Here is a 20,461-nt window from a genome sequence, read left to right as displayed (position 1 = left end):
ACGATTTTATGTGTCTTGAAAAAGGCGGTTGTTAACAAGTGGCTAAATGGGACTACAGAGGTTGTCGGGGACATTAAACGTCATCACGGCGAACAGGAAATCTCATCTACTACAGCCTCGTTGTGTTTATACACACAATCTTGCAAACTATTCCAACTCAAACTTTCCAACTTGTAGATTTATCAGTTTATAGCATTTTCCAATTGTAGTGTTTTTTAAATAAAGATTGAAAGAGTTGTAAGAAGCGTAGCGGTGGTGACGTTGTGACGTTCAAGTCATGTGACCATGGTGTAGTTTGTTTATAGCCTAACATTAGCTTTTTATTTCTGGCGATTGTATTTTGGCTTCAAAATTCATAAACGTTGTGTTCATTTGTGAAGATTATCTTGATGAGCAAAATGTGTAAGAATCATAAACTTTTGTTGGTCACAGAGCTTATTTCTGCAATAATCCAAAAGCCAAAGAAAAAAATTCTATTTGTTTTTTGCCTATGGGAACCAGGGTAATGCTACCTTTCGGGTTGGCCTACAAGAATATGTAATTTTTGCTGCAAACTATTGTCTGAGCTGTGCTGTTACAGAAAATTTATAAACACTTCCTGACCAATTAGATTCAAGAATTCAACAGCGGTGTGCTATAATAAAGAATATTATCAGTCACCAGTCATTTGAAAAGAATGTGAAGTAAATCATATCTAACTGAATTGATTGATCAATCAATTGATGAAAATATAAAATCTTATATACAGTGACATGTTGGCTTACACATATACACCCACACACACACACACACACTTACCGGTCTCTCAATAAGGTCGATGCAGGGCTGCAGGTCAAGCCCAAAGTCGATAAAGTTCCACTCAATGCCTTCGCGTTGGTACTCCTCTTGCTCCAGCACAAACATGGTATGGTTAAAAAGCTGCTGAAGCTTTTCATTGGTGTAGTTTATACACAACTGCTCAAAGGAGTTCAGCTGGAAAAAATACAAGAGAACATAAGAAAAAAGGAGAAAGGATAAGTGTACAGAAGAGCTCAACTTTTTAACTTTCCATATGGAAATAGATGTGAATGATGTATTTCAGTGTCTGGTGTCTTCACCTCATCATCAGTCTTACCTGAAAGATCTCAAACCCAGCGATGTCCAGGATGCCGATGAAAGAGGCTCCTTGTCGCTGTCTGCGGTCCAGAGCTCGGTTGATGCGGTGCACTAGCCAGCGGAACAGGCGCTCATAAGTGGCCTTCGCCAGAGCCTCCACCGCAAAGTCTGCCTGAACACACCCAAGTGCAGAAAATAAAATTCAAATGAGCACATCAGACAATCACAACCACCAAACACACGTACATTATCCCGCTCACGCACCTGCTCCTTGGTCTGTGCCTTCTGCACATACTCGCGGCTCACTTTGATGCGGGGAGTGAGAATTGCTCGACTGAACTCCAGCACACTGATGCCCAGCAGGTGGCACAGTTTCTGTGCAGCTGTATCGTCAGGCATAGACGCCTGGTCCGAGTTCTTCTCCTTCTGAAAGCTGATGTTCCCAAACTGCAGCACGGCAGAGATCACCTTCAACATGGCTGAGAGGCAAAAATAGGAATTAGATAGTGGAAACAAATGCCATTCTTATGTTATCTTAGGAAATTTGTCCTCAACAGGATGGTTATGCAAAGTGGAGCTAATGTTGAGTGCAAAAGTGCAAAGTGCAAAGTGGAGCTACCATCTCAAAGTTGATTTTTATCAAATAACTGCACAACCCAAAATATTTTATTATTATTGCACCATGGCAATTTTCCATCTGCTGTCTTTCTGACCAATCAGAATAGAGAATTCAACAGCTCTGTGGTATAATAATTTTTAAAACATTTAGATTTATATAGTCAGTTTTCTCTTTATTAAATCACCTGTTTTTTTTTTTTTTTTTTTAAATATTTGATTCTATCAGTTTTCTACACAGACATGCTTTTCCACAGTGAATTGGCTCTTGAGTCACACAAATGTGTTTGTTTATTTATTTATTTTTATGGTAGTTTTAGAAGCAATATTTCTTCTTTATATTATTCATAGGGGATTTGTGAAGAGCCTCTGTTTCTTGTACTTACATGTGCACTCCTCTTGTGTAAAACCCATGATGCTCATGGAGTCCATGGTCTGAGTGAAGTTCTCAGCGTCACTCTGACCTGGAACAGGAATTGAACCCCCACACAAGAAGCGATACTGATCTGCACCGCCCAGGAGCAGCTCCGCTACACAGACAGTACAGGAACATATGGTTAAAAAAAAAACTAAAAAAAAATCTATCTGTACTGAAAGAGTGGAAGTTTGACTGTGCATGTGTCTGTGTGTTCTTACCTCTCATGGCCTCAGAGGCTCCACAGAGTAGCTGGTAGAAAATGTGGAAGGTTCTTTCTTCTTTGGCCTGCCGGATGGCTCGAGACTTCTCCAAAAGGTCTGACACACACTGGTTAAGGGTACACAGTTAGTGAAAGGAAATACAACACAAATGATCAGGTCAGGGCAACTGAGACACAATAAGTCATAAACAAACTGAGGCAAAGTGAATAAAGATAATAAATAATTTGATATTCTTCATTCATTAAAATAATCAAAGGATACAGGTCTCAATGTTGGCACCGACTATGTATCCGGCCACATCAAAATTAATACGGATAAATTTACCCTGAAACAACAGCAAAACATAATTAAAAACTAGTCGCAAAAACACAGTTTTAGCTAGACACAGCATTTCACATATTTGTGTGGATAAAAGAGCCTTACAAATCTAGAAGAATTGTCATTTTTGACGGTCTTGGCATTGCCAAAGGCCTCTAGGATAGGGTTGGCCTGCAGTAGCTGTCTCTCTAGCTCCCCCTACAAGATACAGAGAGTAATGTATCAATAAATTGAAAAAACAAAACAACAAAACAAAACAAAAAAACCTTATCTGTGCCCCAACACTGTGTGTGATACTGCAAAGCTCCAGCAACTACAAGCTCCAGTATAAACAGAAAACAAGCAAGAGGGAGCAGCCAGCCATTAATTAAGCACTACACACATTTTAGTAATCTATTTTTAATTCAGCTATTATAAATTAATAGCAACTACTATAAATGTGCCTATAATAAAGGTGAACAACCTCAGTCTTTGGATATGTGCACATTTGTGTGTGTGTGTTACAGAGCATATACTTTCTGTGGCCGACACTAAAAATAAATCTGACTGAGGCTGAACACCGATACTGTCCCTGCTAAGCTCTTCTAAGCCTACAGTGCCCCCTACAGGAGAACTGCAACGCAGCACACAGTCAAATCATTGCCATCTCCAAACACAGAGTCAGGCCATACTCACATACTGCACACTCTGTTAGAGCACAGCAATAAAGGAAGGGATGAAGTGCAGGAGAAACACAGGGGAAAAAATATGACAGAACATATGTTAAAATAACAGCAAAAACAGAAGACATGTTTAAAGGAACATATAAAAACACAAAACAAATGAACCCACATTAAAAAAAACTGCACAATGTGGTTAATATGACAATATTGTTTATACACTGTAGATTAGATTTGTGATATTTGAAAACCACCAAAAAGTGCAAAACAGCACCGTTCTGATTCAGTGGGTCCAGCATCTAGTGTACAGTTGTCAAACTCAAGCCCCCCCCAATTATCAATAGTGTAGCTGGCTACAAAGACATCAGAAAAACATGTGAGTACATGATTGTTATTAGTGGATATTTCCCGGTGTGGTCTCTACGTGAATGATATGAAAGAACACAATTAAGTCACCATTAAATACGGTAAATATGGTAACCAAACTGAGGACCAGAAAGAGCACAAAGTTGTTACATTACAAAATAACCTTTGTACACAGCTGGCTGTATTTACTGTACAGCAGCAACAGCACAGAAATATGCAGCACTGTGAGCAGATTTTACTGTTTAAAAGTAGACAAAATGCCAAATGAAAAAAACACAATTTCAATAATTGTAATTTAATTTAATTAGCCTAAGTAGGATCATAATAAATTTATGACCATACATTCCATTGCCTAATACTGCATACAGTTAAAAAGTCTGTTAACACAGAAACATCCTACATTCTACTTTAAGAGTGCAAACTGCAGTTTAGAAGTTGCAGGCAAGTGGTGGATCCTACTAAAGAGGACTAAAGAGGAATTTCAAATTTAGCAATGAAGACAACGTGTTGATAAATGTTCTAAAAGAGCTTATTAAGTAAAAACTCCAGTGCCCATGAGAAGGACATTAATATATCTGATATGACGTTTGGTTGCTAACGGGCTTAAATGTGTGGAAATTAAACATTATTTCATTTTTCTTGTGGTTGAATGTGGCTTCTGTAATGTTGGGAAAATTGGCCTGATTATGCCAACACATCTGGTTTTGAGTTCGACACACATGAATTAGTGAACCTCTGATTCTGTGCGCACTGGTGAAAGAGCAGAGTGTGATTTGAATCATAGGGTGTGTTATTTCTAAGATCATGACCCACTTACCCTGTTTACAGTACTACTGCCACGACCCAGAGAACGCGTACCATCCATCTTAAGCACAGAGGAGAAGAGTGGAGAGGATAAGAAAAGAGCAAGAGTGAGCATGAGAAAAGTAAAGAAAAGAAAAGGCACATGTTAATGAAGCAAAGCAAAGGAGGAAAGGATAACTATTAAAAGACCATATGGAGATGCACGAGCTGCTTTTCTTTATTGATATAAAAATAAAAGTGATAGTAAGAATCATTTGCTGCATCCCAATTCGCCGAGCATCCGTCCTAAATAGCAACCAAGATTAAAATTGGAGTGTCCCAAATTGTAGTACGTTGAAGTGAGTATCGCAAAGGTACCCAAAGGATGGTCTACTATTTTAAGTGTGAATCTGTGGACACTTTTTCAGCTAATATTACCCATAACTCCTTGCATGAGAGAGGTGAAGTTTGGTGACGGTTTGCTTCACCGAGGGGTAGATGAAATGTGGAAAAGTAAATCGAGGATATATTACATTAAATTATATAGTATACATTATATAAGGAATAATGCATGAAGTGACAGTGTGCGTATCAAGGCAACAACTTCTCTTCCATTACACGATGTGTTAATATTTCCCAGTACTTATATAGTCTTTTGCTACACACTCAAATGTATGTACTTTTTCTTTACAAAAAGAGTACAAACTTTTAGTGCATAGTATAAGTAGGCGAATTGAGACGCAGTGATGTCCCATGTCGTCATTCTGTACTGACCTGCAGAGTGCTGTCCTTGCTGCGGCCAAGAGTACCACTTTTGTGAGAAGATGCCACGTGTGCCAGGTACTGAATCACCTTCTTAGTGTTCTCTGTCTTCCCTGCTCCGGACTCCCCTCTGGAACACAGACACACACACAGACACACATAAAATGACAACAGAAACATTCAAATAAACACATGCAGACTAAGCCTAATAAAGGCTACAATAAAAACACAGCAGAGCTAAAGGCTACAAAATAAATACTGGCAAGAGATAAATGGCCTTCGTGGAAACTGTCTTTAGTTAGACACTGTCACTGACATGTGCAACACCAAAAAACACAAACAGTGGAGCAAAATTAGCAGCACACAACCAGCAGGAGGAACTGGATCGCTTTATAATATTAGCCAAAGCTTCTATAAAGGCAGCTGCAGCGGGACGAACTCTCTGTAAAAATACAAAAAAACTAAACACCCCTGCCAAAAGAACTCCAAGCACGCCTCATCATCACATCTCATAGAATCTCTGCTATTTTGAAGAGGCAGACAAATGTTTGTGATGTGAGGAGTTTATACTGACTGTAATCGTGCTGTAATAATAACAACCTTTAATACATCTGCTCTACAAGTGTAGGTTATAATACTCACGTGCAAAGAATGGACTGATCTTCTCTGTCTGTTAAACGAGAGGGAGGAAAACAATGAGAGTGAGCATTTTACTGTGAGGACACATCTGTGATAACAAAACACACACACACACACACACACACACACACACACACACACACACACACACACACACACACACACACACACACACACACAGCACTGTTCTAATAAATGGTTTCTTGAAATAGAAGCTGTTTGGATGTACATGTAAAAGCAGTACTTTGGAAAAAGCTCCCATTACTGAACCAACTTTGCTCATTAAGGAAGGCCAAAAGCTTTTAATGCAGTTTAAAGAGTTTTTGTGACAATAACCAAGCCTGCATCTACAAAACAATAAAGAGGACATTAGTGTTAGTAAAATAAAATTAGACTGTGTCTGTGTGGTAGATCTGTGTAGAAACAACATGGGTGATATTAGTGTCCATGTTTTCAAAAATAAGCTCAGTATGGGTTTACCTTTTTCAAAGCGGTTGTCCACACACTGCAACATTGCTGTGATCAGTTATATTGCTAGTGTGACACAAGTAAACCAGGGTGGAGATGCATGTGGTACCTTGCAACATGCTCCTGTACGCTGCCTCTGATATGGCGTAGATGTGTGGTGGCATCTCGTGACGTTTTTTCCCACGATACATCTCTACGATGGACTCTGTGTAGATGGGCAGATTCTTGTACGGGTTTATGACCACACAAAAGAGGCCTGAGTATGTCTACACACACACGCACACACACACACACACACACATACACACATAGAGCGAGAGAGAGATTATAAATACATTTCTTATATTTCTTATACATTTCTTATAGCTTATACCAAATTCCTTGTGGGTATCCATCCTAACTAAATTTGCATGTGTGTGTGTGTGTGTGTGTGTGTGTGTATTACTGTATGTGAAACCTAATCCGTGACACAAAATTCTAAGGTGTCATGAACAAACATCCTGGCAAATGTGTTATGTATGTAACAGTATCTAGCCATATGTAGTATCCAATAACACTACCCCTATGCAGGCACACAGGACACCCCTTTGCTGGAATTTTAATATGTTGCATGAGCTATGACAATTTTAGGTTAAGGTCAGGTTGAGCAGGTAACAAAACACAACCAAATGTCACCTCCATAATGTCTGGCATCCTTTTACAGAATGGGTAAATGTGACACTGAAACAACTAAAAAATGTACTTTTCTTCCAAACAAACAAACAAGCAAACAAATAAATATATAAAAACAACAAAAACAAACATAAAAAACACTCAAAGCAAACCTTGTTTTTTTTTTTCTTTAAAAATTTCTCTCAGCATCCAGACAGCAACTTGTTGCCTTTGACCAAATATGAGCGTGCATACACATTTAATATCCATCACTACAGGGAAAACAAAAGAGCTTTTCATCACAAAAAGACAGATGGTTGTTGACATGCACAAGCCACATAATGAATGGTAGAAAGATGTAAGATTGCGAGTGTGAATCCCGACAATGCCATAACCAGGGCTAGGAAACAAGGGAGCAAAACTGGGATGGACCGCATTACTCTGTTCCCTGTCAATCACAGTAGCACAAGCCATTCATGGGCATCTGCGAGCTCATGTATGTGGAAGAGGGCAGAGAGCTCTTTTCTCTGTAACACAGCATAAGCAGGAGTTTGAATCGATGTGGATAAATGGCATCATGTGACTCATAGTGTTAGCCCTCACACTTCAAGGCAAAATCCACAGTATTGGATTAACTCTCTCGGTGCTCATTTGGACATATAAACACTGCAGGTGTTAATTCAACACTGGGGATTTTGCTGTGTTCCAACTTAGTAGCTGCCATATGATAGGAGAGAGCTAGCTGGTGAAGTCAAATTTTCCCCAGATGTTTAAGCTTAAAATATCACTTATTGTGTATGTTCATTCATCTTCTGTATGTGTTCTATTCTGGTCAGGGTCACAGTGGATCCGGATCCTATGAACAGCGGGCATGAGGCAGAAATACACCCTGGGCACCACACACAAAAACACACACACACACACACACACACACTCATACATACACACACACCCATAGAAACACACAAAAACACACACACACACACACAGACACACACACACACAGACACACAGACACACACACACAAACATGCACACAATAACACCTAGGGGCAGTTCTGAATAGTCATTCCACCTACCAGCATGTTTTTGTGTGGTGGGAGGAAACTGGAGATCCAGGAGGATACCCACAGAGACACAGGTAGAACATGTAAAGCACCACATAGACAGCAACCTGAGCTCAGGATGAAACTAGGGATCCTGGAGCTGTGAGGCAGCAATACTACACACTGTACCACCCTGTTGCACATTGCATTCATTTCATACGTATATATACATTTTTTGCTCAGGCGGCACGGTGGCTTAGAGTTAAGCATGTTTGCCTCACACCTCTGGGGTTGGGGGTTCGAATCCTGCCTCCGCCCTGTGTGTGTGGAGTTTGCATGTTCTTCCTGTGTTTTGGGAGTTTCCTCTGGGTACTCTGGTTTCCTCCCCCAGTCCAAAGACATGCACTGTAGGCTGACTGGCATTTCCAAATTGTCCATAGTGTATGAATGTGTGTCTGATTGTGCTCTGTGATGGGTTGGCACCCCGTCCAGCTTGTGCCCCAAGTTCCCTGGAATAGGTTCTAGGCGACCCCGCAACCCTGAGTAGGATAAGCGGAATGGAAAATGGATGGAAATTTTTTTGGCTAATTTTTATGAAGGGTGTCAATAATTCAATGTATGTTTTAAGAAATCTCTCTGAATAAAGTTCACATTTGATCTTGAAAAAGTATCCCTGTGTTATGTTTCACACAAACACACACGCTTACATAGATCAGTCCTGAGTAATAACGTTCTCTCAGGTTGTGCAGGACAGAGGCCTCGTTAAGGCAGGTGAGGTCAGCCATGTCCTCCACTTTACTGAAGCGAGGAGGGTTCATTCGCTGAAGCTCCTCCCGCAGTAATGTCAATTTCCGGCTGCTGTCTGTAAGCTCCACCTCCACCTCATCGCCTCGCTCCTCGCGCACGCTCGCAGACTGGAAAAAAAGGAAAGAAAAAAAAAAGCGCACATCACAATGCTGTAGACAAATTTGTCATCCTTTTGCTGAAATCTGCTTCCTCATCACACACACACAAACACTCTCTCTCTCTCTCTACATCAATGCTCAGTAATTTGATGACTGATGACTGCTTGAAGGGAATACAAATTCATCACCGGATGTGTGTGGGCCTCGTCATGCAATGATGACAATTTATTTTTTTGGTCGTCGTCCGGTCATGTGCTATCTTTTAGTGTGAACACAGTGCACAGCCTGCTCTTTCTCGCTCTCTCTCCCTCTCTCACATACACACACACACAAGAGAACAGTGCATATATTCATGTTGACAGAGACAGGCAGCCTATGGAGGAGTATGTTTGGGAGTGAGAAAGAATGACAGAGATATACTGAGATTGGGAGAGAGAGTGCGAGTCTGTGTGAGCCAGACAAAAGGAAGGAAGAAGGAAAGAAAGAAAGAAAGAAAGAAAGAAAGAAAGAAAGAGGGGAGAGTGTTCAGTGCAAGGCTACATGATATGGACAGAAATAGCATATTGTGATTAGATTGCTTCACATTGTGTCTGTAACACACCTTACAAAACTGTAAACCATGTCAAAGGATTAATGAAGACTTGCACTGATCTGAACAAAATGATTTGTTTTCTTTAGATTAAGCCAGCGATTTATTAAAACATGCCTTGGAAACGCAGAGATGAAAATAATAATCAACTGTGGTCAGATTTCTCATTTGCATATTGAAGGATTCTGTGCACTGCGAACGTCAAAATTGTGATAACGATGATGAACATCTACTGTATATATTATGCAGCACTAAATCAGTGTTTCATTTAGTACAGCTATACTCTAGATACTCTCTCTCACTATCTCTCTTTCTCTCTCTCTCTCTCTTCTTTCTCTGTGCCAACCAGTCACACAGTCACATTCTTTACAGACAACATATTAAAGCAAGGCTTCTATCATGCTGCTGTTTAGCATTCAGTGCTGCAGGCTCTCTGAGAATATTGCTCTATTCATAGATAGCTGTATCAGAGCTGTGGCATGCTGCTGAGGAACTCTGTCACTGAAGAGCCCAGAGGAGGTTATGAAAGTACAACATTACAACAGAGAATGTTCAGGAATGGAACAGTGGATTTAGTTTTTACTCAAAACACACACACTTCTATCAGAACATGATATTATGATAACATGATGATCTAACTGAACATTTAGGGTGAGATTTTAGATTTTAGCTTGAAAACAAAACCATTTATGAAGCATAACATGCCAGTCCTAAAAAAAAGCATGCTGGTACAGGATGATTTTTACATCTTGGGCCTCTTAGGAACGTCTCTGCTTAGTTACCCCACGTCTCCTCTCACCTCAAAGCCGTGTTTCTCAGAGGGAACCCAGACAAGCCTCTTGGCCGCCCAATCAGCTTGGCTGGAGGCAGAGAATACAGTGGTGGGTGAGCTTGGCCCTGCCTCCATGGAGAGGAAGCGTGTGACATCATTAGCGCTGCCTGCTGCTGACTTAGCCATGGCTATGTCCCTGTTAGAGAAAGAGAGAGTAGGTGGGTGTTGGTTTTGTGGGAGAGTATAGTTAGAAAACATATGTGCAACCTTCTCATAAATGTTTTATTAATTTAAAGTGAAAACAAACTGTCTTTTAACACTCTTTTCTCCATCCTTCTAAAGCTGTCCATCATCTCATACAGCTTCCACAATAAATTCCTAATTTATGAGTTCAATTGTTCGCATGATTACTTACAATTAGAGAATAATTTGAGATGTAAATGCTGGCCATCTGCTGTGGGTGGCATGAATTCAGATATGGCCTGGCTTTTACAAATACAAAAAGAAGCTGCTGATTATACTTGGATGGATGGGCAAAGGTACATCAGAATATACACTACCGGTCAAAAGTTTAAACACACTCATTCTTTATTTTTATTTCCCCCCACATTTTAGAATAATAATAAAGTCACAAAACTCTGGAGTAACACAAGTGGAACTATGGGAATTATGTTGTGTTAAAAATCCAAAATAAATCTAAATAATTCAGAATTTTAGCATCTTCAAAGTAGATGCTTTTTTTGCCTAGAATTTCCAGAAATGTATTCTTGGCATTTTCTCAACCATTTTCTTGAGGAATCTCCCTGAGATGCTTTTTAAACAGTATTAAACACCTATACTGGACACTTATTGGCTGCTTTTCAGAATATTTCTCTCGAAGTCATCCGTTTAGAAAAATATTTTTTGTAAATAAAATGTTACTTTTCTAATGAAAGAAATTAATATGTTGGCACAATTATATTTTTGTCTACAACACCGATTTCAAACATTTAATCATACACCTTCAGAGCAAAAGATTTTTAAGATTATGATAAACATTTCAGTGTCTCCAAACTTTTGACTGGTAGTTTATTTTGATACACAATATCAAATACCGGGTTAGCACATTTGCCTTCCACCTCTGGGGTTGGTGATTCGAATCCCCGTTTTCACCGTGCTTCTGGCTTTTCTCTGGGTACTCCGGTTTCCTCCCCCAGTCCAAAAACATGTATTGATTGGCATTTCCAAATTGTCCGTAGTGTGTGTGTGTGTATATATATATATATATATATATATATATATATATATATATATATATATATATATATATATAGTGTAATATATACATATATTCACAATATATAATATAATATATATAATATCAGCAATTTACTGTACTGCAATTATGCTGTTGTTGACAGGGGTATAAACTTAGGTAGGTTACTGGCAACTGCTAATTTAAATTACTCATTTACTGCAAGATGTAAAGCTCTCAAAAATGACACTTTTATTTCCTTTACACTTATATGAAATTCTATACATGTGCCCTTCAATGTTCAACGAACCTTTTTCCCCCAGCATGCTTCTTGAATTTTCAAGAGGATACACTACTACTTAACAACAAAAAAGGTTTTTAGTCAAGTACCTCACTAAGGTACAACAGCAATTCACCGACTTGTCAGTTGTGCTAGCTAACTCAGTAAGCTAACACAGTCAGTTCACATTAAATGTCAGTTAATGTGAACACTTTGTAGATAAATCACCCTAAAAAATATTTTTGGAGAGTCAAATAAGGTGGCTAGCTAAAGAAGCTAAATGGTTTGGAAGTAAGTAAACAGCAAATTAATTAAAACAGAATAATAATAAAGGTTTGCTGTATGTAAGAAATTAGTTTCAACTAACTTACTACCAGGACAGTTTGAAGATGTAAGGACATCTTGATGTCACTTTTCTACTGCTTCTGACTTAAAAGAAATGTGAATGACATTGTTGTAGGTAAACATTCCTGGATGCATTGCATTTTCTATCAGTTTACTGTGAACGCTTTCAATACTACAAATATGTCCAGAGTGTATATAAGGTTAAAAAAGCACTGTATAAGTGCAGACATTTAACATTTACCATTTACCATGTATTAGCAGGAGATCATTGGCACTGCCTGCCAGCTAGCATGCAGCCCCTAGCTAGCTGGGTCATCAGATTCACCTTGCCTCTAGCTAATGCTGAATTTGAGGTGATATCGGAACTTGTAATTCCCTGCCTACAACTGGTAAAAGCCACTGAAAACAACCCCCCCCCCCCCCCCCCCAAAAAAAAAAAAAAAAAAAACCCAAAACAAAACAACAACAAAAAACATTTAAAATACCCTTAACTAGACTTTTCCCTCTTTACAGAAGGACACTGAATTAACATAGCTGCACACACAGTGCAAAGTCACCCTTCTCTACTTACCAAATTAGTTTATATAAGTACTGGTTTAGATCAATTAATATACCATACTAATCTGACCATACTAATCACTATTTTGAAAAGGTAATCATCAACAATTAGAGTTATCATTAATGTTAGCCAGTTAGCTTGTTGCTAATGCTACGTGCTATTGTCCGCTGTTACTGCTGTGCTGCAATTTCAGTCCAAAATGTTGCTGCAGTTCAGTACCAGTAGCCACTCAGGCCTGTAACTGTTAAAGTGTGGTTAAAGTAGCTTTGTATGAGTTTTATGTACTTTGACAGAGCAAACAAAAGACACGCTTTCAAGGAGGTGTCCATGTTTTTTCCCCAGATCGCACGCCAAACTTATTACGACTAGCAAATTGCTTCTTACAAGCACCACAAATGCAACATGACTATATCTTTTGAACTATTAATAAACATCTGGTAACAGGTCACTGGGTTTGTAATATGCTGGATATAAATGAGTCAGTCAAGAGAATCATACCTCACATTTCCAATTTAAATCAGCTCTGGTGCAAGACCCAGAATCATTTGAGTGCCAGAGTCATACGGTATGAGCCTGAGTTGCATTACGAATACGTGTGTCAGAAATACAGTCCATTCCAGGACACTTGTGTTGGTATGGTTGAGAAGAAAGAAGCAATAATTTGAACATTCTCCTCACACACGTTTTCTTCTTCAGTTACGAAAAGCCAAAATAAAGACAGAGTAAATACACACCTAAAAGTAAACATTCCTTTCATATTGTTAGTCAGGCATAAAGGATGATTTGATATTATCTGTTCTAATTCAGGTGTTTGATCAGCAACTGAGTAGATTACTGTACTGAAGTGATCATAAGAGCAAGCAGCATCTAATTATTGCTCATCAGGTCAGCTTCGAATCACACACGGACAGCAATGAAAAAAAAAGTAGGGGGAGACATAATATAGAGCTGTTCAGTGAAGGACTCTACATAAGAGATTGACTGACAGATGGATGGAAAGTTAAATGCCAGTATTTATACAGTGATACAGTGTTCTCCAATTGCTGAGGGATTGCTTAAGTGAGAAAAGTGAGGACTGTCATTGGGTGTGTTAAATGTGTGGGTGTTAAATGTTCACTGTGCATGTGCATGCATGTGTCTGGGTGAGAGTGTAAGAGTGTAAAGGAAACACTTGATGGAATATGACTGACGGTGATGTAAAGTGACAAGGCAGATTAGACAGTAAAGAATAGCAGAGATAGGGCTTTAGATAGGTCCTCATACTGCAAACTAGGCCATCTCAGTGTACTTGTCCTTCTTCTATCCATTCACAGTGCATTCTTCATATGAAATCATATTCCATATACAGTATACACGTCAGTATACATGTCCACAGTATACCGGCTGGCCACCTCCCTATAAAATACTTCTAACCTGCCATTAGTAATAGGTTTTATTCCAAAAGTTATTCTAATGTATACTAAACTCTAAAATCGCACACATTTGATGTACCATACTGAATTAAGTCATCATTTCTAACGTAATTAATCTATAATAAATCTGTGAATAATTAACCCTTAAACTCTCTGCTTCTTATTAAGTTATTTGTCTTAAAGATACATTAGGTAAGATTTGAATGATTTTTTTTTTTTACTCATTGAACCCATCTCTATTTCCACCCATGTATGCAAAGCTCCGCCCCTAAAACCAATGGTGGTTCAGCTACAGTAGAGTTAGCATTAGCAAGGACTGTCATTGCATCATGTCCGAGTGCACTCGGACATTTAACTGCATGAAAGCCAAGTTACAACTGTGTAAACATGCAACATCCCATAAAGATGTATGAGGATGTGAAGGGGTGTTGGGGGCGTGTCTATAAAATGACTGTAAAATAAAATCTATAAAAGCTATATCTATAAAATACAAACAAAATCCTGGACTGGATGGCAAGTTTTCATACTGGATTTTTTTTCATCCATGTAATTCACTAGTTTTGAGACAATGGCTTATGATCAGCTATGTTTTATTTGAGCATTTCTACAAAATTTTCCACATTATTTGTATTAGTAAAGAATGAAAAATATTGACTATTGCACCTTTAAAGCACATTATTCAGTAACTACAGTGAAACTAACAGAAATGAATGTACAGTTAGGGAATAAAATAACTCTGGATTTGTCTATAGCTTCTTTGGTTAAACATGTATAATCATAGCTACATTACAGTATTACTGCTGTAACTTATGTTTTAATGGCTTTATTTCATTTAACATTTGTTTATAACTAATGAACCATGAAACCATTACCTAGAAATACTTTAAACATAAAGACATAAAGACGTATATACAGTAAACATAGAAAACGCATTAACATACAAACAAACTAAAAACAATGTCAGGACTAATCAGAAAGTGTATATTTTCAACCTAGTTAACAGATTAGAAGATTTAACTCAATCTTGTGGTGCTATAGATATGTGATTCTTTGTGCTATAAGTAAACATTAAGGTGCATTATTTCTCTGTAGTAATTATACGTGGACATTGATATTCCAGGCGCTATTTGCTATAAATAATTATAAGGACTGTAATCAATTATACAGATGCAATGTGATCTATAGAGTAAATAATTATGTATATGCAATATCATCGAAGCCTGTGCACTGTTCAGAATGCCTTCAAAAAGGCATAATGTGTAGGCATAAATAATAAAAGTATATATAATCATTCAAAAAGGAGCACTCAGTTTATGGGAGTATATGGGATGCTTTAGACATGGTGTGTGCAGGACTATAACCTTATATATGTTTTATAATGAAAATTAGAACATGACAAATGGCATTATGACAGAGTGCAAAAAAGAGCATTCACTCTTTTAACACTTATGTACAGTATGCCTATTATCCCCAGCTAAAAAGACTTCAGTCCCTCCAGGATTTTGTAATCGCAGAAATTAAAGCAAATTCAAGCAAACTACCCTAGGAGCTTGCAATTTTTCAAAATTACTGCAGAGTTGGGCCAAGACATGTGGTCTGACATCATGTCTTCTGAGCCAAAAACCCTCTTGTGCATGAGTACAGCTAAAAGGTCTTATTTACCAACAAACATCACTGCGACAGACCATGCAAAGCTACTTTGTGCAATTTCAATTTTGCCAAACTCATGTAGTTTTCTGCAAAAGAAAGCACAAAAAAACCTTTGCAAGCTGCATTGCAAATTTTTAAATAAGCAGCAGAAAAATCAAGAATTTTTGGCCATAACAATCACAAAAAAACAAAATCAAAATCCTGTATGGACTGAAAAGAGAATGAGCTAAGAGCAGAGATCCTTAGTTGCATGATTTCACACAAATTTGCTTACTAAATGTGTAAACAGTAGCTTATGTCAAAATAATACATCATTGAATTTGAGGCCTGGGGTGGGCTTTTAGTAGCCTGTTATTAGGCATGCTAAATACTGGAAAAAAGGGTACTAAACTGTCCCTCTACTTGTTGCTGGCCTGGTATCTTTATATTTTATACCTTTAACATGTATCATTCCTCAAACAAAATTAAGTCAAGAGGCTATCACACGACTTATGCTATCTAGTGAATTTTCAGAGTAACCTCGCAATAGGCAGTTGGGATTTGACAACATATAGTCAACCAACATACAGTCATTTTGATTTGTTTTAGATGTACCTATATTCAACAAGATTTTGGTGGACATGGAGTATTTTTAAACTAGCCAAGTTTGGCATAAAAATTCCAACCCTGTGATTAACTGTCCTGTCTGCTGCTCCTCCGCCATGCATGCTGCAGCGTGATTCCGCCCCAATGGGCCTCTATTAGCACATGTTGCAATTCACATTTTTGACCACTAGGTGCAATAATAACACTATGGAGCTATAGTGAGCACAGAGGAGGCTGCCCCACATGATTGCACATCTAGAAAGGCAAGCAAATCAATGGATCAATTGGCTGTCAAATAGAAACCTTTTCCCAAACTGTTAATCATTTTTGCTAACCGTTAAAGCATTTCAATGGAATTTAAAGCGTATGGACTTGTGAAGGAGGACTTTATAACGTTTTTCATTTGTTAAACACTTTATATTCACTATATGTCCACATGTTTGTGGACACAAACATCCCATTCCAGATTTAGTCACCCTTTCCTGTTATAATAACCTATACTCTTCTGGGAAGGCTTTCCATTCCTATTTTGGAGCTTGGCTGTGGGGATTTTCGCATTCAACTACATGATTATTAGTGAGGTCAGGCAATGATGTTGCTTGAGGAGGCTTGGGGTTCAGTCAGCGATCCAGTTCATCCCAAAGCCGTTCAATGGGGTTGAGGTCAGGGCTCTCTCAAGTTCTTCTACTCCAACCTTGGCAAACCATGTCTTCATTGTCTTGCTTTGTGCACAGGGGCACTGTCATGCTGAATGAGGTTTGGGCTAGACCTTATAGTTCCTGTGAGGAGAAATTGTAATGCTACATCATACAAAGACATTCTATAAAAGTGTGTGCCTCAAACTTTGTGGCAATAGTTTGGGGAAGAACCACATATTAATGTAGTGTTCAGGTGTCCACAAAAAATTCTGGCCAGATAGCATATATGCAGGACCCACCACTGAAAAGGTGTGTGCTTGAGATTGCCATCGCAGTGACAAGGAATAGTACAATTTAGTACTTTTTTTCCTGTGTACTAACACGAATTGGTGCGGCAGCGTGAAATTTAGGGCATAGCCACTGGCTTTGACAATCCGTGAATACACATCATCTGTCAGTAAGACAGATGAGCAGGGTGTGCAGTGTAGACAATGCCGAGCACCTCATAATCATTCCCATCACTTCCATCAGAGCCAGATACAGGCGCGTGCCTGCGAGCCCATTCCATCTTCTTGTCACGTGGTGGTCATTATAATACCTCAGAGGATTTCACAATGAATGAACACTGGCTTGTTCATCAAGAATAGACGGTGTGCATGTATCTATATTTCTTTTTTTACTTATTGGTTTTCGATTACCTTTATATATATATATATATATATATATATATATATATATATATATATATATATATACACACACACACACACACACACACACGACGAAATACATGTTTCGATATATACAACATAAATAAAACATGATGGCGAATGCCAGTGTATCTCAGGCCACGCGCCCCGATTCGTCTCCGTGGCAACACTGTCTGAGCCCACCAACGCAGACCAAACACACACACACACACACACACACACACACACATACACACACACGAAGTTTAAGCAGAGGTCAGTGCAGAATCTGAAAGAAAGAAGGGAGGGATGGAGGGATGGAGTTGAGGTAGGTGGTGTTACCCCTCATGGAGGAGGCTGAAGTCGGTGCCGCAGCAGGAATATCGCATTGTAATAACAGCTTATAACAGCATGTTACCGCTCATTACCCGGACATAAGGGGTCTCTCACTATTCACACACTATTCACCTTTAAACACACGCTGATGTCAAACCCTTTACTCTCCTTTACAGTATCCACCCAAGCCACAATAGCCTGCATGTCCACAGAGGAACCACACCTCGCGCAGACACAGGTTAGGTGGACACACACACACACACACACTGGCCATGTTAGTGTAAGGCAGTATGCGTATATTCTAGAAATACAGAAATATCATTTTTGGTAGCCTACTAAACAGAGTCGTGACAATAAACAAGGCTTATTAATAATGGGCTAATTCAGACACTAGACTCCACAAAGGCTGGTTTAAACGCCCATATATATATAATGCCTTTAATTTATGCATCCTATTATCTATATGAAACAAATACAGGGTGGTGGAGTTTATTATATAGGCTAATACGGTGTAAATATGAGCACTTGTACAGAAATACAGGGCGCCTCGGTGTGCTAACGGTATCCTGTGTGTACGGCTTTATACTGTATACTGCCGCATTTGGACAAGCCTCGCTGCGTTAGCAAGGGGCTAAAGCGCTGAAATAAGATAGCCCACCCAGAATAAGGATAAAGCGCATAAGGCTCACCTCTGAGCTGCGAGTCCAACCGACGAATATGACGCCGAAGGCCAAGGAAGGCGTGTTTTTTTTTTTTTTTATTTATTTTTTTCTCCCCTCCTTTTTTTCTCTTCAGCTTGTATGAAGTAATACTGCAAATGCGGCTTTTCCCATTACAGCGCTCCAGGTGAAAGCCGCACACTCATTCACACTGAGAATAAAAAGGAGACAGAAGTGAGGGCAAACCGGAGACTTCAAAGCAGCCCAAACACATCCTCTATTCGTCCAATAGTGTTCATAGCCGGCGAAGACTATCCCGCCTTTAGTCAAAACAATAACAAATTACGGCTCAGGATGGCTCTTAAAGCCCGCCCACTGAATAGGACAGTCCAGCCACGCCTTTGGACTGGTACACTTTCAAAAACCCGACCGCATACTACCGTACTAAAGAGTACGCGAGACAGCGCGGAGCCGTTATTCAATGTGAGAGCGCGATGGGAGACGGACAGGTGCGCCAGCCAATTACAGGCAGGGACGCTAGAGCGCGTGGGCTGGCTCATGGGTGAGGAGGCCAATGAGAGATGAGGAGCAGGTGTCTGTGCGCGCGAGAACCGTCTTGGATGAAAGCAGCAGCACTACACGCACGCGTGCGTGCGTGCGTGCGTGTGTGTGTGTGTGTGTGCTTGCGCCTGTTTGCGCGTGCGTGTGCATGCGTGTATGTGCGTATGTGCGTGTGCGTGTGTGTGTGTTCACAAGACGCTGTATGAAGAGCTCCAAATTCCGCACTAATGCGGAGGAATTTCAGATTCTTTCTGTTAAACAGGATTAAAAGGTTAGATGTTTTAGATAAGAATAACACCTAGATAGTATTACTATTCACAGTAGGATATGCATAATAATAATAATAATAATAATAATAATAATAATAATAATAACGATAATACAAATAATAATAATAATAATAAGCATCATCATCATCATCATATGTTTATTATTATTATTATTATTACTAGTAGTTATAATAGTAGGCCTAGTAGTAGTAGTAGTAGTGGTAGTAGTATAACAATCTTCACCATAAACATTTTTTAGTTTTTTGAACAAGGAGTAAATCTTACATATTTCACTCAATCAATCCTCCAAAGCATTTCTGGAATTTTCAGTCTGAAGTTTAGTTAAAAGTTTAAAAAAGTATGTCAACTTATTATATGCTGAACCTTGCCATTTAATGTCTCCTGTGTGAAGCTGCAGTTAAAGCAAAGGATGTCTTTTTGGGGAATTAGTTTACAGACATGTTACTCTGAACATGTTCCATTATATTATAATAATAATATAATAATAATAATATTATAATGTTAAACTCTTTACAGAGATAATAATAAGACAGATTAGATAGGGAGATCTGTCCAAAAGATAAAGTAAACACGTATGCCTAATGTTTCAGGATTTTCTTGTTTCTGTTTTTTTCCGCCAGATTAAATTCACAAAATATAATGAAAAAATATATATATAAGCACAAGTAAAAAAACAAACAAACATGATTGCCAATGAATAGCAATAAAACAAATGTTTTATTATAGATATTCTGTAGAATTATATGCTATAAAGTTTATATAACAACATGTCAGTAGACATTAAGACAAACACATTAGAGCAGTGGTCACCAACCCTGTTCCTGGAGATATACCTTTCTGAAGACTTTAACTCCTACCATACCACCTTCAGATGAAAGAAAAATAGATTTCAAGGAAGATGTTGGTGACCAGTGTG

The 20,461-nt window shown here is 38.8% G+C and overlaps 1 protein-coding gene across 7 annotated transcripts in view; it reads right to left on the bottom strand.

Annotated features, from left to right (window-relative positions):
• Positions 1 to 19,141, bottom strand: part of myh14 (myosin, heavy chain 14, non-muscle) — a 39,352-nt gene extending 20,211 nt beyond the window's left edge. For 6 of the 7 annotated variants that reach the window (XM_017481343.3, XM_053681965.1, XM_053681968.1 and 3 more), the window contains exons 1-14: positions 18,725 to 19,141; positions 10,335 to 10,503; positions 8,749 to 8,955; positions 6,454 to 6,610; positions 5,880 to 5,907; positions 5,250 to 5,367; positions 4,510 to 4,557; positions 2,773 to 2,865; positions 2,611 to 2,674; positions 2,347 to 2,445; positions 2,097 to 2,240; positions 1,360 to 1,574; positions 1,115 to 1,267; positions 799 to 972 (exon numbers count right to left, since the gene is read on the bottom strand). In XM_017481343.3, coding sequence (XP_017336832.1) covers positions 799 to 972; positions 1,115 to 1,267; positions 1,360 to 1,574; positions 2,097 to 2,240; positions 2,347 to 2,445; positions 2,611 to 2,674; positions 2,773 to 2,865; positions 4,510 to 4,557; positions 5,250 to 5,367; positions 5,880 to 5,907; positions 6,454 to 6,610; positions 8,749 to 8,955; positions 10,335 to 10,493 — 1,659 coding nt within the window. In that variant the 5' untranslated portion in view covers positions 10,494 to 10,503; positions 18,725 to 19,141. The remainder of the gene's footprint in view (positions 1 to 798; positions 973 to 1,114; positions 1,268 to 1,359; positions 1,575 to 2,096; positions 2,241 to 2,346; positions 2,446 to 2,610; positions 2,675 to 2,772; positions 2,866 to 4,509; positions 4,558 to 5,249; positions 5,368 to 5,879; positions 5,908 to 6,453; positions 6,611 to 8,748; positions 8,956 to 10,334; positions 10,504 to 18,724) is intronic. The other variant, XM_053681975.1, reaches the window with a different exon arrangement.
• Between the last annotated feature and the right edge of the window lie 1,320 nt (positions 19,142 to 20,461).

Source organism: Ictalurus punctatus, chromosome 1, assembly GCF_001660625.3.
Source record: "Ictalurus punctatus breed USDA103 chromosome 1, Coco_2.0, whole genome shotgun sequence".
Lineage (NCBI taxonomy): Eukaryota > Metazoa > Chordata > Actinopteri > Siluriformes > Ictaluridae > Ictalurus > Ictalurus punctatus.
Note: the sequence above shows the minus strand (reverse complement) of the source record. Positions and strands in the feature narration are given on the sequence as shown.